Source organism: Argiope bruennichi, chromosome 8 (genome assembly GCF_947563725.1).
Source record: "Argiope bruennichi chromosome 8, qqArgBrue1.1, whole genome shotgun sequence".
NCBI classification, from domain to species: domain Eukaryota; kingdom Metazoa; phylum Arthropoda; class Arachnida; order Araneae; family Araneidae; genus Argiope; species Argiope bruennichi.
Genome location: NC_079158.1, coordinates 68,498,688 through 68,518,079, shown reverse-complemented (window position 1 = coordinate 68,518,079; position 19,392 = coordinate 68,498,688). Strand labels below are relative to the sequence as shown.

The following is a 19,392-nucleotide window of genomic DNA, read 5'->3' as shown; positions in this document are numbered from 1 at the left end:
TATACATAATTTTGTTAATTAACTTTTCATTTAAAATTACTTTATGACAGGTATGTTTGGAATGAACTTAGATTATTTTATATTATCATGATTAGATAGATATATTTCAGGTCGATAACTATAGAGTTTCCTAATATGCGATTTTTTTTCTTTGTATTTTGGCATTTGAGATTCAAAGTTTTATCAGCTCATAATTTTTGAATGAATTATTTTGGAATGGTGAAATTAGATTTCTGATAATAGTCTTCGATACATTTCTGGAATTTGGCGAAGAATATAGGTGCCAAGAAATTCGGGAATTAATTCACGTTTCAATATGCAAACGACTCTTTATGAAATATTTTATTTAATACTTTAGAGAATATTAATTTCTTTTAAACGTGTGATTTTACGATGAATACTGTCATAACAAATCTCAGTTGTTCACTCCTTTTTTCCCCATGACTCTACAGCGCATCAAGGATTGAAGAAATTTAGACTAAAGCTTTCACTGCTTTCTTTAATGCTTTATTTATTTAATTTCATTTAGACTGTTAAAAACCATTATCAAGTTTGCTACGTCTGAAGGCGAGAGGGAGGAAAGTGATTCTAAATAAGTCTTTATGTTCTTTTTTTTGTGAAATCACACGTGCCTTTTGCGCTTTTTTTTATAATAAAGCAAACTGCATTTGTAATTCTGATTAAAATTTTGAAACAAATTTGAACCAACGAACAATTGTTTTCGATTTTCCTTTTGCATTATCACACTAAAATATAATTTTTCCAAGATAATTTAGTGATAATTATCTTGACTGTAATAATCTATCCACTCCAAAAATACAACCTTGCGACATTCTTACCTTTATTTTTTGATACAATTTTTTTTGTGTAGTTTATTTATGACACAAATAAGAAGATTTATATGATATTCATTGACTTTATGGAGCAGAAAAATTTTCTAATGTAAAATTGTTTGTATTTTCCATTTGCTGGTCGATTACTTCATCAGTTTTCGTCCAAAGTCTTACCACTGGACTTAGATATTTTGAATCTGGTGGTATTTCATCTTCTTTACTACCTGAAGGAAAGATTTTCGTTAAAATTTTATTTTAATAAACCATATAATATGAATAAACATTTTAAACAATTTCTTATTTTATAATTATATAATTGTTCATTATTATACCTATTTTTAAGAATTACCTGAATTTTTATTTGAATATTTATTACATTGAATTTCCAATTCCATTTAAAAAATCAGTAGGTACGTTATATACAAATATGCCTAAATATATATTTCTTCGAAGAGTAGAAATTTGCACTTTGGGACAAAATTTTTAGAAATTTAAAATAATAATAATAATGAGATTTGTGTTTTTTCTCCAAAAATAATATTTCAGACGTGAATAAATAAATAAATAAAATATTTTTTCATCACTTTAGAATTCTATAAACTATTGATTCGAAGATAATAATTAAGTTTCGTGATTTTTGTTCTGTATTTTAGCATATTTTGAAAATATTTATATGTATTATTTAAAATGATATATTTCATTTCTGAAATGCAATACGAACTGCCTTAATTTTTCAACAAACATTTAATACCATTTTTTCTTCCACTGTTAAAAGCCAGTGAATGAATATTATTCTTATATTTTTATATTATGCAATAGTGAATTTTTGTTTTCCGATTTTATTTCATTCAATTATGTAGGGAATCTATAAACAACCATGCTTTGATTTAAACTGTACTAAGAAATAATGCAGTTTGATGAATAACTGTCTTTGATATTCTTTAATTTCAAAACTAAAATAAAGTATATGATACTAAAGGCTGAAACAATCTTGTATTACGTTGCTTCGGATTAGAGATTCGGATGTCTTTTATTTTTTTCTTAATTTAAATAGCAATTATTATTGTTTGAATATTCTTCAAAAGTGATCTGATGTTCTTATATATAAAATAAAAAAGTTTTTTATTACCTGTTATAAATATGGCTATGTAAGTGCAGCAAAATGTGATGACGAATGATATAGGTCTCACCCAAAAATAAGATATTTTATTCAAAATAAAGGTTTCACTAAAAGGAAAAAACATATTTTGCTTAATTTATTTGTTGAATAACGAACTGGATAGAATTACATGAATTAAAGTTTAAAATTAACATTTAAAATTATTTGAATGCACATCATATAAAAAATATAATTATAATAAAGCGTCTTATTAAAATTTATATAAAATTATAAAATTAAATACAATGATAGCTATTATTAATAGCGATAATAACTATTACTAATAGCATTATGGTTACATTAACACGAGCATAATATAGGTTTCATTATAACTATACTATATACAATTAATACACTAAACTTTTATTACAAAATCACGCTCATATTATTAATTCATTTGCATCAATGAATAAGCATTGCTAATCATTTAATAGCAAGCGGCAATCAGTGATTCCTTTTCTCTAGATAGAAAATGATACATTTAAGACAAGGGACAGTGCAATGTTTAATTATATCTTTCATAAAATAATTAGTTATAATGTAAGATTTTTTAACTGCTACATCGAATATTGAAAGTTTACTTCTAGGTTTCAAATTTATTGTATTTAAATTTAAAAAATGTTTTCTCATTGTGAATGTATTCAAAATATATTTTGGATATTGAAAATGTTTCAAATTATTTAATTTTCAATCATTTTTCAAATTATTTACTGAGGTTGTATAACTATAATGCGAAATGCTAACCGATATATAGGGTGTTCATTAATTATTGTCAGGGTTTCCTTACCTCATAACTTTCGAATGAAAAATATTACGAAGCGAAATATTCAGCGAATTTACGAATACATAATCGCCTTCAGCTGAATGCCTACAAAGTGCAAATTGTGCAAACTTTACACTTTAATATCATTAATAAAATTCTTTGAGTTGTAATTTACGAATACGAAATCGGTTTTTGCGTAATATGTTTTATTCGAAAGTTATGAGGTACGGAAACCCCGACAATAATTAATGAACACCCTATATATAATTGAATGTATATTTATTTGTTTGAACCTTATACAATTCGCACCTCTTGATAGAATCAATCAAATTTGATACACATGTTCCTTAGTACCTAGAAAAATAAATTGTACTATTAAACATTCTGTAGGGATCTCTAACAATAAAATGGAGGTAAAATAATTTCACTTTTTCCCGAGATAACTTTAAAATATATCATTGAAAAATAATTATTTTTACACATCTTAAAATTAAAAATATACATCTTTTCAGCGACAAAAATTTTAACTCTTTCTTTAATTTTAATTTATTTTCAAAGTTATTCAAATTAAATTTGATGATTCTAAAATGTGTTAAGAGGTTGAGTATAAGGATTCAAAAATTGCACGACGTAAAGTTGTGTATATATTTTCTTTTTCTTACACATACATAAAAAAATAAACACAAGCGGATCAGTGACCCATATCTGTAATTTAGTAACATATATATGGTGTTGATTATCGAGTTTTAGTAAATAAAATGCTCATAATGAAGAAATTTTTGAATTGAAAGGGACTTTTCAATGCTTATTCCCATATTATTTATTTAATAATAAGACTTAATATCAGACGAAGGTATCACAAATCAACATTTCTTCTAAAATTTTACTATTCGGAGATTATAATAATATATATTTATTTACCTTTGAGAAGAAGGTACTGTAGTAGCATTAGAAAAAATAGCATTAGAGATCTCAATTGGAGAATAGTCGTATGTTAAGTTGAGTGTTGTTGTGCACATGTTGGTACTCAGCGGAAGAGGTTTTTCAATATAGCCGCTAAATAAGCTGCTAAAACCAATCCATACCGTTAGTGATATACCAACAAGGAGACCAAATAATATGCTCTATAAAAAATGAAATTTCAATCAAATTGTGTGAAAAAAAATCAATATATTATAGTTATATATGCAATCCTAGAAAGAATCTTCATTATTTTGATGTTTCCAAGATTTAGATCCTCACAACTACAATTTCTTACAGAATTTGGCTTATGATGACGAGGAGAAAAATTAACTGCTTATCTACTAGTATTATAAGATGTCTTAAAATTTGTGTTAAAATGGCATAAGTTTAATTTTGCATTAAGATATATTGAACGGTTATGTTGAAAAGGTTATGTTGAAAAGTCGATTTTGTTTTGACGAAAATATAGAAGTATTTTTTAATTCAATATTCCTAATCTCAGTACAGTTTCCTTTATAAAACTGTTTGAATTATAGTTTTGTGCCAACACTATGAGAAATTATAATGAATTTTATATTTGCATATTTTAAATTTGAGCTAAATGTTTAAATCTTTAAATATTATTTTTTAAGCATGAATTTTGGTACAGTCGTCACGCAAAAAATCTCAAATTAAAAACCAATACTTATTTTTCTTTCAAATTTGGTATTGTAATTTTTTAATATATTTGTAATTCTTGAACTACAAACTAAACTATCTGTTACCTTAAAAAGATTTTATAGGTGTTTTGATCTTCCATAATGTGAAAAAAATTGGATCTTTCGTGTTATTTATCAATCGAATCCCAACATTTTAAATTTGGTTGATATATTTGGTAAATTATTTGCTCAATTTTGGAGAAATAAGGTAATTAATAGAATGTTTTTGCTTTATACCTCTTTTTAGACTAGAAAAAAACTCCATATATCTTCCATTAAAAGCATTTTTTAAAAATATATTTGGCTTTTAATTGATATATTTTTATTTTATAGGTATTTCTTCAATCCATTTTATGCAAAAAATTAAAAATTAGTAAAAGTATTTTATAACAACTTCAAAAAAAAAATCATTCCAAACGTAATCATGTACCTCAAATGAAGATCTTTTGGAATGATGTAGATACTTCACCAAAATTTTTCTGTGACGCATTGTAGAAATTTTCACCATAATTATAGATCCTTTCACATTAATCGGCATGAGTTGAGACCTCGATGACAAAAATCTATTTCAGATTTACTTGACTTACTACTCCCAACAGGGGGGAGGGGGTACTTCAGATATGCGGATAAGAAACTTCTGCATGGTGGGCACTCGTTACCCGAGTGGGTACAGAAATGGTGAGGGTCGGTTACCTACGATTCTTTTGGAGACGTACTTTCCACAGAAAGAGTTGTACCGTGGCCAGTGATGGCACTTAGAGTTCAACTTTAGTTCCCGCTAATGTTGTCGCAACAGTCCGGCTATTCATATTAAATCCATATATCTTATGGATAGGGCGGGTGAAGTAGTCTTGTATGGTTACTTGACTTACTATTGCTTTCGCAATTGAAGGAGGAAGTGACTCTTCCGCAATTTTTGATGCAGTCTTGAAAGTTACTACGACGCATTTGATTAATATATCTTGCTCAGTACATTTTTCAAAGTGCTCTTGCATCGTGGAGTGACTTTTTAGTGCCTTTGTGCCAAACTTATTAGTATCTAATCTATCAACTTTTGTACACAGTAGAAATAAGGCTTTACCTCATGCTCTTAACTGTAAATAAAATCAAAATACTGATTATCGCTCTACCGACAGGAACCAAGATTCATTCTCATGTGAAGCCAAATGCGCCACTTGAATTTAAGTTTTGCGAACTATTCTGTTCTGCTGACGGAAAAGGTATGGCTTGTTATGGCGTTAAAATTTAAGTGTAAGATAATGTATAATGTCACATTAGATGCAATACGCAACTGCTTTTTCGAATGAAACATATATACATCTATTGAATATATTGAATTCATTCTGTTTAACTGTGTCCTATCCAAAAACTCTGAAATGCTAACAAAATTCCTATTAATTATGACAAAAGAAATTTCTTGAGAGTTATTCACGCATATAAAAAGAAAAAACTAAGCATAATTAATGATTTCCTTTGGCAATCAGTTGATGCCCAGACTGCATATTTGAAGTATGTAAATGATCTGAAAAAATTTGCTCTCTCAATGTTGTACACCTTCCAAGTAGACAGCGTCGGCATGGGATAGTAAAAATTATGGGCAATTTTTTACAGTAAACAATGTTTTTCCGCTAAGAGTAAAAGTCCAAATATCTCTTAAAGTAATTTTTTATTCTATTATAAAACTGCACAGTTCTTACCTAATATCGTTTAACGTTTAAAGAGTGATGTAAATAGGGCTGTCGTTGCAAAGGCCATCCTTCAGATTTTATCATCTTTGTAGACTCGAAATTTGTGTTAAATGTTTGGTGGCATTATCATCTTTCCAGTTAATAGTAGAATAGCGTATATCTTAAGTACCAAATACATGATCATTCTTTTTATATTAGTGGAGGTTTTATATTACGAAGTGCGATTATTACTAGCAAAATTATAACTCAGAAACTGAGCATTAATGAAAAATTGTTCATAAATTCTTCAAATTTGAAAAAAATATATTAATACACTAATTTAAAACATGATAAAAATATTGAAAACTGAATGTAAAACAAATTATAAATAATAGGATACTTTTAATCAGTTGATTACATCGAATAAAGGCATGCCGCTTCTATATGTATATTGACCTAGTCTTTTATGAATAGATACAATTCAGCCATCAAAATTAATGATGGAAGTTTGCATTATGTAAGATTTCAAACTATTCTGGCTAAAAGTGAATAAGAGCTGTTTCGTACCGATTGCTAAAACAAAGGATTTATATATGTCCTGGCTACGAATAAAATATTTATGCTTATATTTCAAAATGATGATAATACCAATGTCGGAAATGATTATGATAGCGGCTGTAAAATAGGACATTCTATCCCACCATAATTTATGAGCGCATTACTTATATCTTTTTCTTTTTATAACAGTCATGGGAAGGGGAAAGAATAGATGCATTATCCACTTCTGTATTACATGGTACTCAAAGAATAGTATGGTCTGAGATGTCCGGTGTGTTTAAAATGTGGAATAAAATAATATTCCGAAGAAAGCTATCTAAAAATTTAAGCAAATATCTTGGAAATTATGATATGTTAAAATAAATTTGATACTACTACTACAGAAGCACTATCCCAATTATTTTTAAAATACTTTTTGTTAAAAACAATAACAATAAAAAAATAATTGGAACAAAAATAAGTCACCTTGCCAGAACCTTTTTTCGTCAGTACACCAATAGTGAAGATGGCCAATGGTGGCCCATCAAACGTATTATTGAACAGAAATCCAGCTTGACTTATGCTCTTTGCTTTCGTCAAAGCAAAAGCAATGCAGATGCAGATGGCTCCATAAGCGAGAGCTGTGAAAAAAACCCAAAACATTGGAAAACTTAAAATGTGTTTAAGAATTTCCTAGCAACGAAGGTTTGGCGGATGCTAAATTTGAAAATAAAATAGATTACCATGTTGAATCAAAGATGTTATCTAATAATATGATGATTTTGATCTGATAATTTAAAAAATAAACCTTAGTGTGAAATCTATCACTTTATGGAACATCGAATTGAAATTTTTTCTACAATTTATCCTCTACTATCTAGTATTATAAAAGTTCAGTGTAATTCATTTACTAATTAAAAAAAATGTTATTTCAGTAGTATATTTTAGCATATTGTTTCGAATCTGAAACATTGCTACCCAACACAGTTAGTGCCATCGTAAGAAAGATAGTTTTATGTACAGCTCTATTGGATGCTGCTTGTATGTCGGATCGATGACCTCCGGACTTGGCGACTATTTGGTGACAAATTGAATGATATTAGAATCTTTAGGAATTTTGGCGACAAGACCGATAGGAGACGAATTATGTTGATGTTACGAGATTATTCTGTGATCTACTCCGGAATCTATAAGAGGCCGGCAGACTAACTGGTTCAGGTGTGTTGAGTCGCACAGTTAATCAGCGTTGAATCAGCGACAAATTAGTTGGCTTAATCCAGCAGAGCGCAAGCAATGTGTAGAACTCAAGCGATTAGTATATTGAGAACTGAACCGTGCCTTGAGAACTCAAGCGATTAGTAGATTGAGAACTGAACCGTGCCTTGAGAACTCAAGCGATTAGTAGATTGAGAACTGAACCGTGCCTTGAGAACTCAAGCGATTAGTAGATTGAGAACTGAACCGTGCCTTGAGAACTCAAGCGATTAGTAGATTGAGAACTGAACCGTGCCTTGAGAACTCAAGTTTAGTTTTGAAGCAGCATTGAGTCGTGTGTTGAATAGTCAGTCGTATAGTAGAGAGTCGGCAGCTGAGTACAGCTAAAGCGAGGAGACAGCGAAGAATAGCAGACCTTTGAAGAGACGTTAGTGAATTCACTTTCTGGAGGGAACTTTGTTACTATTACTGTTATATTTTCGGTGCATTCGTGCATTAAAATACCAAATCAAACTATTATAAATAAAAAGGAGAATCAATTTTGTTATACTCACAAAGTCCTTTAGCTAACATCAAGGATTTGTTTTCGTTCCTTTGAAGAGATTGGAAGATGGGATGAATGAAATCTACGACCGTGATGGTTGCTAAAGAATTCAGAACGGAAGAAACAGTAGTGAGAGATGCACTGAAAATTCCTGATAGAGAAAGCCCAGTGAGTCCAGGAGTGGAATGAAATGTAGAGATGAGAAAATAAGGTACGATCTATAATGAAAAAAAAAAGATGAAGATTAATAAATTAGAATGAATAACTATCGTAGGAAACGTAATTTTGTTATTGTAAAATGGTATATGTAATGGTATTTTTTTAATCTAAATTAAATTCTAATTAATTCCCTAGTTGTTATCTTAATTTAATCCTTATTAACTCAATTCGGAGATGTTCTCTTATATCCTGATCCAATTCCTATTTTTTATTTAAATAATTCAGCATGCGCTCTATAAAACTACTCACTTCAGCGTTTTCTCACGCTCTAAGCGAAGGAATAAAAATGCACAATGCTTAAAACTTTAAATGAAAGTTCCCTAAATTTCCCTTTTCTAAGACTATACATGTCAAAGGAATCCCTATTAAAATCTCACAGTAAAGAGTCTGAAGGAAAAAAATTTGGTTTCTTTTGCTCTTCTTCTGTTGTGTCGCGATGTAGATTTCGTTGCTTCTTCCTTGTACATAAATTAGGCCTCTCAGCATGGAATAAATCAAAGTTAAAAATTCAAAAGTGTCTTCTTTTCGATCACGCAACTGTTATATAAAGTTTGGTAACTCTAAATCAAGCGGTCTAAGTTGTAGAGCGCCAACGCACACTACAGATATACATTCATCTTTATTATTAATAGAATCGTGATCCTCTATCTATACTTTTTAAAATAAGTGCAACCGTACATGTACGTTGTCTTTGGAAAATAATGAAAACTTTACTTTCTCTTTGTCTTTACATTTATAATTCTATATATCGATTCCTTCTTCAAGTATCTTTAAGTTATACTTGTATATAATATATAGAAAATAGATTGTTATTTATTTATTCTTATAATAGACTTATAATACATTTCTTATAATACACTTATATTCTTATATGTATTATGAGAATACAATATAATATTCTTATAATACACTTACAAAAATAAGCTGAAATGATATTTTTTACATTAGATTAGTATGATAATGAGTTTTGTTAAATGATATGAAAATAAACAAGAATCTTAATTCACTATCGTTTCAAAAGGCACTTTTATATTTGACAAATTTATATTACTACCAATAACTAGTAATCGAAAAACTTACTTGATCATATTTTGTTAATCCTGTTTCTCTGTTGTTCAAGATTGGGTCACACATAAAATAAACGGCATACAAAATGACCCCGTGCAGGGAAGATAATACGCACAGCAAAGAAACAAGTGGGGCACTAATCAAAAGAGCCCTGTGGATTAAGAAAATTTTACATGGTTTCTTAAAATTTTAATAAATTGATACATAGTTTATTCAATAACTATGCAAGTTGAAATAGTTGGAATTTTGTTTATTTTACAAAATTTAGATAGCACCAAATCTTTTTTTACCCTTTAAATTACTTCTCATTTGGAGAATTTTCTTCACACTCAGTTTCTATAGTTTAAAAAATCCATGCCGGCGTCCTGGCATAGGGGTAGCGCGTCTTTCCCGTGACCTGGGCGTCCTGGGTTCGAGCCCCGGTTCGGGCATGGTTGTCCTTCCTGTTCTATCTGTGAGATGAGTGAATGTGCCCCCCCCCCCCTGTAAAAAGGGGTTGTGCAAGCGAATGTGATGCGTGAGTAGCTAAGACGTACTCTTGGCCCTAGTTGGCGCTACTAAAATAAGAGACGCTCCCTCGGCTTAAAATCACTGACTTCGTCAGCGAGCTTGTCCATGGCAAGTGCCATTATAAACAACAACAACAACAAAAAATCCATGAAAGTTCTTTATAATCAACCCATTTAAATTTTCGCCTTATTTCACGTTTCATCTTCTGCACATTATCCCAGTGTCAATACTGTTTTGCGTATTAGAATCAAAATAATATAATCGAGTTTTATGTCTGATGAATTGGGGGTGGTGGGTGATCTAGCATAGTAATAGAATCATAGTAAAAAATTTACAGGTTTGAGAAGAGTCTTGTGCATAATATTCTAAATTGCAAACATCTTACCACAATCATGATCAGGGATCAAATTTACTTCATCATCAGTCATTCGGATAGTAAAATATCGATCAGAAAGCACAAAAGGTTACGTAAGGAAGATGATTATCTTAACCTTTTCATTCTTCGTACTGTCATGGAAATATTTGATCCTCTGAAAAATGTCTGCTTTATTCGGTTTTCTCAACGAAAAATCTTTTACATTTCATAAATTTTCTTAGAATTCTTTTTTTCATACTTCATTAAAAATTAATTTTAAATTTTTGTTTTCTCTGTTCATTCATATCATTCGTCAAGTCAGGAAAAAAAAAAAACACACACACACACACCAGCGAAAGTGGTCTTCCAAAAACGTTCTCGCATGCTCACTAATAAATTAGTCATATCAGTGAATGCCTTACAAGGCACTCGCGTACAATAGTTACGAAATATTAACTTTTGGCGTGAATTAGCGTTTTTACTGTCATCTCTTTCGAGTTTTTTTGGCGATTAATCCTTGCCATGCTATTAATAGTACCTCAAAATCGAATTTTTATTTTAGACAAGTTTTTCTCAATTAATGGAAGCAAAAAATTGACACAAAACTTCACTTATAGTCAAATCTGTAGTTCCATACCAGATTTGAAATATTTACATCATTGTGTTTTTGAATTATCGAGTTTACCTGAAAATGCAGACCGACAGACAATTAACCCTTCAATAGATTTGTCACAAAATTTGTCAGGTGTCTGCTTTATAGATGTTAAATCTGTGTAACGAATTTTAACTATACAGCTCACTTCGTTTTGTAATTATCGTGCTAACTTATATTCGAACAGCCGAACAGACGGACTTCCTCTGAACAAATTTTACTCAAAATTTGATAGAAATTTACCACTGGTGTAAATGCCGTATATCAAATTTAAACCATCCAGCCCAAAGTGTTTTTTGAGTTATCTTCGTCACAGATAGACAGACTGATGAACATTTTTTAAAAATATGTTAGTACCTTCTGCTACGGGTTGCATTTAGCTTGATTTTGGACTTTCTTTACAATCTATTTTGATATGCTGTTAACTGCAAATTCAAATTTCATAAAATACTCATTGGTTTTCAACTGCATTCAAACGGAATTCAGTTCATAGATATAAGAGGAAAGTTAAATTGCGTCGTATTGGTGCAAGTTAATACACATTTTTTGCTTCTTACAAATAATGTTCGTAATATTAACAATAATTTTTCTTTTGCTGGAAATAATTGTTCGTTTTTTGCTTTATATATTATTTAATACATTATTGAATATTCTTATATAAGATTTTTCCTGAAGTCACCATTTTTTCATGTATTAAAAATTTGTCTAATTTTTGATGGGAAATTTCATGGTTATTTAGATAATTTTGGATTTCAGGACGATTGGTTTGTCATTTCAAAGTTAATTAAGATTATCAAAGGTAATTTAAACTTTTTGACCACTTGAAAAGTTTTTCAATTTGTAATGCATTATTTAGTTGATTTTACTAAAACTAACATATTTTTTAATACTTTATTTCTTGTAAATTGACGTAAGTATATGGATCAGTGCATTGGACAAATTCTTATGTGTACAAGAACACTGGAAAAATTTTTGTATTCAGAAAGATTATGTAAAATAGAAACACGTATGTACACTGAAGTGCCAGAAAAACTGTTACACCAATCTAATATGATGTAGAGCGCCCCACGAGCAGACAGAAATGCCGCAACACGGAGTGGCATGGATTCAACTAATTTGTGAAGATATTCTGTAGACAGTTCAGACCCTGATTCCTGCACTGTCCATAAAGCCCTGAGATGGCGAGATGATGGAGATCTCCTAAGAATAGCACGTTGCAAAACATCCCAGATATGCTCGATAATGTCAGGGGAATTGGTGGCCAAGAAAGGTAACAAAATTCAGAAGAATGCTCCTCAAGCCACTCGGTAGCTACTGTAGATCTGTGGGGTGGCGCATTATGCGCATTATTATCCAGGAACGCACAGAGGACATGAATGGATGCAGGTGGTCTGAAAGGGTGTTAAAAGGGCGTTCCTACGACCTGTCCGCCTATAGATGAAGCACGCTTTCCCCTGTTTCCCCTCTCTTGCAGTTTTCTGCTTTGATGTTTGTTCAGTTTACCGACCCCAGAAAACCGCAAAAGAAGGTCGAGGGGATGGGGGAGCTTGGCTTCGTTTATAGGCGAACAGGTCGTAGGAATGCCCTTAACATACCGCTGACTTGTCATAGTTGAGTCTAGACGTATCAATGGTCCCATTTCATGCCAAATGAACAAGCCCCATACCATCACAGAGCCTCCAGTAGCGTGAACAATTCCTTGTGGGCATAAGGGATCCATGGAATCATGGGGTTTCTCCACACCCGTACACGGAGCGATACAATTGGAAATGTGATTCGTCAGACCAGACAGCGTTTTTCCAGTTATTAATAGTCCAATGACGGTGTTGGTGTTGCCCTAGACAAGGTGTAGAACTTTGTGCCGCTGAATCAACAATGGTACACGAGATGGTCTACTGCTATGAGAGCCCTATCAATTAAGGTACGTGCGCTGCCACTTGTTAATAGGCCTGCATTCAAATCCGCAGCAATTTGAGGAAGCGTTGAACGTCAATTTCATGTAACGATTCTTTTCAGCCGTCGATGATCCCATTTTGTGAAGGTCTTTTTTCGGCGTACCGCCGTCGGAGATTTGAAGTTCTACTAGAAACCTGATATTCGCTGTACATACTGAAAATGTACGTGCGCGAAAATCCAAATTTTATCGCTACTTCGGAAATGCTGTACTACATGTTTCATACGCCAACGTTTAGCCCCCGTTGAACATCACTTAAACTTCATGGTTGTAACAGCAAGAATCGATGTAATAATATCCTCAAATATCTGTTGTCTTATATACTCACAGTCGACCGCATCAGTTACGCTGATTGGTTGAACATCTCCATTATTTGCATATGACCTGCTATACCAGTTTTTCTGACTCTTCAGTATATAATAATTGCTTTATGATTTTTCTTCATATTATGAAGTTAAAAGGTTTGATAATTAATTTTTTTAATATGATAAACCACTTTCCATTTTATATTAGAACAGACAAAAACCAAACAATAACACATTTTCTTTGTACTCAGAAAGATTGTGCAAAATAAAAACACACTACTTGAATTAAATTGATAAGCACTTGCACTCAAAATAAAATTATTAGAGATTTATTTAAACATTCAGATATGCTTAGATGTACGTTTAGGTTTCATTTGAAAAAAAAGTTTAGTGTGACTGAAATAAAAATATTACTTTCGTTTTTAGGAACATAAATGTATTAAGTACAGTACACTCCTGAGTACCCAGATTAATGTGGCGGAAGGGTAGACCGGATAATAAAAAAGCTGTATAAGCCGGAGTTCTATGAACTCATTACTTTGCCCACCAATATCAGAAGACAAAGTTTTTATACCAAAACTCACTGTTTCAACACGTATTTTCTCACCTCGATAAGAGGTGAGAAAAGGTAAGCCCTCCATTTATCTCAAGCCAAGTAGAATGGCCGGGGGGATCACAGAAGCAATTTCCGGTTTTTGCTGTTACACCAGAATCTAGTCGCTGTATAGAGCATATTTTCTCCTCTATAATCACTACAACTTTTTTTTTTGTTTATCACCCCTTTTGAAATATTCTCTGTGGTACACTTAAAAAACATTAAGTATACCCCAAGAACAATTACGAATACAATAAGTACTGTGCAGTGTTGTAAGCAGAACAGTGGTAATAACTGAGGTTCGTTACATACGCACGAAACAATGAACAACGAGCAGAATTCTGCTCTTTTCCTATCATGACTTGTATTTTGCACACGACACGTAGGAGGATCGTAGCAGACGCCTGCTTTCAATTGCCTTGGCAATGCTGCCAATGCAACGAGTGCTTTCATCATTTGAGTACAGTATAGAAAACTAGGCCGAAGAATACGAAAACCAGATAGTTGCGAAACGGATATTCGGGAGTGTACTGTAGTTGACTTTATCCAAATACTTATAATTTTATCATACAGGTTTTACATATATACCTACAACTTTATCATATAGGTTTTAAGTATATGCCTATGACGTTATCTTGCAAATTTTATTCGTATTTTAAATATTATGAAGACTTTTTCACCCTATATCTTACGAAGTTTTCATGCATATTTTATTCGTATACCTACGACTTCGCTCTTTCAGTTTTGCTCAAACTGAGCAACCGTTGAACTCCGGTCTGATTGGCACCGTATGCTACAACAGCAAAGGACATTCCTTGAAATAATCCGTTCCAAAATGTGTATCTTGTAGTAAAATCTGCTTGGAAGCTGTAAAAAATTTATTTTGCATGATTTTTTTTTAATAAATGAAAAAATACTTAAAAATGTTACTCATAATATTTAAAAATATTGCTAGCCACTTTCAGCAATTTAAAATCTAATTATCATTGTCAGATGTAAATTCTAATTAAGTTTAAATTGACTTAATTCTTTTCTGGCTTTAGTGGCTAAAGAGATTGCTTTCAAAACTGAGAAGGTCTTTAAAGTGCACATTCTTATCAGTATTAATATATATAATTCTTTTCTAGATGCTCTAGAAATAAATCTTTTTATTCACCAATTTCCTTTCCTCGAACTGTTATGTTTCCATGTTTTTTATCCCTCTGTTTCTTATTTTCTTATTTTTCTTATTTGATTTAAAATAAATAATATAATATTAAATAAAATATATTAAATAAAAAATTGTCTGAAATCTAATCTATGCTTTTCTTGATAATAATTGATATTTTTATAGAATAGCATTTAAGATAACATATAAAATAAATAAATAAAAAGAAACAAAGTGGTTTTTTCACTAAAACAATGAAAAAAGCAAACATCGAAAGAACTCTAAAAATAATTGTATATCTATCGTATACATTATATGTATATCTTTCTATTAATGCAACTTCAGATTGATTACTCTCATTATTATTATTATGTACTTCTAAGAAACTATATCAGTCTTTTTTTTCATATTAAAAGAGAAATTCATCGATTATAACACAATTTTGAATACAATCTTGATTGTTAACAACAACAAAAAAATAATATTAAGAAACCATTAAACTGAGCTGCCATTATGCTTTAAAATATAACTTTATTTCTATAATTAATAACTTTAAAATTGGAAAGCAGGAATCTACAGAAATCATTTCTTTAAAATTACGTCTAGATAATCTATATTCGATTTTTTAAAGCTTATAATTCTTTTATAAAGAAAACGCAGGAATATCTGGGTTTCTTTATTCTTTGTTTCTAGATTTGCATTTTTGCAAATCTAGAATTGATAACTAGCATCGTCTCTGCTTATTCGAGGCTTTTAGTTCTATAAAGTGTAATTTTTAGGCGACATTGGTTCATGTTTTTTAAATTTAGAATGAGCATACTTGAAGGCATTTAGTCTTCCTCCTTCTTTAGAGCGGTCCAAAACATTCGTCCATCCGCCCGCGTTCACGATTCCAGCTATGAGTAGTATAAGGGCAGTAAAAAACATCAGAAATGTTTGAAAAACATCTGTCCATAAAACAGCTTTCAAACCTCCCTGTTAAATAGGAGAGTGTCATTCCTCTTATAAGAATTTTTTTAAAAAAATTATTGAATTTTTAAATAATCTGCTTCTTTGAAACATTATATTTGATAACCATATATGAATTATATAAATAAATGTTATATGTGGATTACAAACGCACACACAAACTTAGTTAAAATTTTAATCAATGATAATTGGGCTAAACTTGATTTCGAAATTGTTTATTTATAAAATATTATATTTTTATTATTAATATAATTCTTGAAATTAAGTGTGAAATTTTCTTTAAAAATTCGATTACAAATTGATTTGAATTTCTTATTCTGAAAAATTAATGAATGTTATTAATTTGATGAAAAAATTAATATAAATTACATTAGAAGCAGTTAAAAGAAATGACTGAACTGAAGAAAGAATCAAAATCAAGAAATGAAAGAATCAAAATGAAATAAACTTTCAGGTAGAATAAAAATTAATAGATTTTCATAGAATTCAAAATAGAAATAAAAAAATACAGGAGAATAGAATGGAATATAGTATTAATTTTATAATATTAAATTGATATTTAAAAATTGTCTTTTGCTAAGTTTATAAAGAAGTCTTTTTTTAAAAAGAAAGAAGTGTGAAAAATAAAAGGAATTTAGAATTGTTTGTGCTATTATTATTTCATTGTGAAAAATTAAGAAAAATATCTTTATTTCACAGTAAGTCATAATATTCATCTTTTTCTGGTAATTAAAGCATTTATAAATAATACCATTTTATAAATGATATTTATAAAATGGCATTTAAAGTAATTTAATGTTAAAATATATGAATAATACAAAATAAAGCTAAGGTTAATTGCATATTTTCTCATTCATTTTAAAAAGATACATATTGTTACATCTTATAAAATATATGAAATGAAATGTATTACTTACGATTGCACAATAAATTGAACATATCGTTCCAAACACTAGGATTGATATTTCTATGGGCAAGTCAGTGACTGCATTTATAGCTAACACTGGAGTGTACAGAACTGAGCTATTCCATAATATCTAGGAAGGAAAAGCTTATTTGTGAAGAAACTCAAGACAAGATTTACATAAGCAAATAATTGAATAAAATTATGAAAACTTACCATTTGAATTATGAACATAGTTGAAATGATGTACCTTGTAGTCTTATCAAATCTCATTTCTAAATACTGAAATAAAAATTATAGTACTTGCATGGATTAAAGTAACAATTTTTAAATATAGAGAAAGACATTTTTCTTTTTAACTTTAATAGATTATCAAGAAGTTTTATATGTAATATATTATGTAAAAATTTGAATTATAAAAAAAATGAAGATTTTCTTCGATATAATAATATAGTGAACAGAATTGAAAGATTGTCTACAGTTCAAGCGAATTAATAAACCTCATTATAAAATGCAAAATACTCCTAGTTATAATACAAAATGCATGAAAATTGCATAATGTAGCGATTATTTTTCATATTTTAAAATTTCTTTTTCCCATTAAAATACAATTTTTTATATATATATTTCCTATCTATATTACAATATTAATTACATTACGATACATTTCCTATTTATATATCTTATTTAGGTATTACGAATTTTTTTTATACTGAGCTATTAAATTTTATTCATTTCATTTCAAAAATAATAAGACATTCTAAAAAAATAGTTTAACATAAATTTGCTTAAGGAAACATACATTAACATAAATTTGAATTGCATAATATTTGCATACTTTAACATAAATTAGAATACGAAATATAAAATGATTTCCATTCTATTTATAATGATTAAATTGGAAGAATTTAAGTATTGTGTCTTAAATAATCTTTTATACTACAAATTGCAGATTTATATAATTTCCGAAATAAATATGTTGAACTCACTCCTCTATTTGGCGCACCACAGTTGCTTTCTCTTTTCTTCTTAGTCTGTCTAACGCTAGTGATTTTCATGTTACAGATATCGTTCTAATGCTATTAATTGTTTTTTGCTATGGAGGACAAATTCCAATAAAAAAAAATGGTGTTTCCGTTTGAAATTTTGTCACTATAACTGTAACAGATTAACTGTTGTTCTTCATATGATTATTGAGCGCATACCACAAAATACCTTGAACCAAAATTTTATTTCTTTCCTGTGAATGGTATAATAGTTACGATCTCATATATGGGGACATTTTTTATAATCCCTCAGTATATATGTTTTAATAATAAAGCATCTTCTAATGAATTAAATTGTTTTAACGTAGCAAAAACATTTTTTATTCAACATTCATCATTAATGCATGCTGAATGGCGACATTTGTCAGCGTAAATCTGAAATTATAATATTTAGTTAATGAGTGAGAAATAATGATATTTAGTTAAAGAGGGAGAAATAATGATATTACTACACTAAACGACTTTAAGAATACTGATATTTAACGATGAATATCTTCATTTGACAAATATCAGCGTTTAACAATAACACATATAACTAAAAATGATGTTTTCATTGTTGAATCGATGGAGTATCGAACAAAATTAACCAACTTCTAGTAAGACGTACCCACGTTACCATTCAGAAAAACATAAATAATGTAGTTTATAAAATGTTAAAATAACATTTATTACAAAAGTATCGTAATATGAAAAATAGACATTCCAATCAGCTTACCTCATACACTGTACATACACCACATTGGAAATAAACAGGTATGAATACATATGCAGCTAATATCATACCAACACCGATACCAACACCCAACATCCAATTCTGTATGCCATACTTATAACTCTCAGCCGGTATACCTATTGTCGTTACAGAAGAAACCATTGATGAAGTGGCAGACATGATCACTGGAAGCATAGACATGTTTTTTCCGGCCATGAAGTATTCTCGCATTTTTCCGGTATCTTTACCAATAGATTTAAATTTTATGCCTATTGCCGTTGAAATTATAAGGATAAGAAATAAGATTAAATAATCAAGAGTTCCCAAATAATATTCAACAGCCATGGTCGGATCTGCAGTAGGGCCAAAAGAGTTTCTTAACAGGATTTAATCAAGATCGTTCTGTGTTTAAATATCTATGCAGTAATGCACACAAAAGAGATTTTTTATTTTTCTAATGATTTTATGGTCCATAAATTTGGATTACGATGTTAATTGGGAGTCGTGTTTGAGATTTAAGAGGTTGCCTTCAGTTTTTAGCATTGAATGAATCTGTAAATTACTTCTTGATTTATGC

General features: G+C 29.9%; 1 protein-coding gene across 1 annotated transcript; it reads right to left on the bottom strand.

Annotated features, from left to right (window-relative positions):
• Positions 1 to 868: 868 nt before the first annotated feature.
• Positions 869 to 19,168, bottom strand: LOC129981735 (putative sodium-dependent multivitamin transporter). Its single transcript, XM_056092703.1, has 11 exons — positions 18,819 to 19,168; positions 17,274 to 17,339; positions 17,071 to 17,190; positions 16,005 to 16,159; positions 14,764 to 14,904; positions 9,679 to 9,817; positions 8,390 to 8,597; positions 7,107 to 7,261; positions 3,677 to 3,879; positions 1,963 to 2,060; positions 869 to 1,057 (listed from the first exon to the last, which is right to left on the bottom strand). Exons 1-11 carry the CDS (start codon positions 19,158 to 19,160, stop codon positions 918 to 920), a joined length of 1,767 nt encoding a protein of 588 aa, XP_055948678.1. The 5' UTR covers positions 19,161 to 19,168; the 3' UTR covers positions 869 to 917.
• Positions 19,169 to 19,392: the final 224 nt, after the last annotated feature.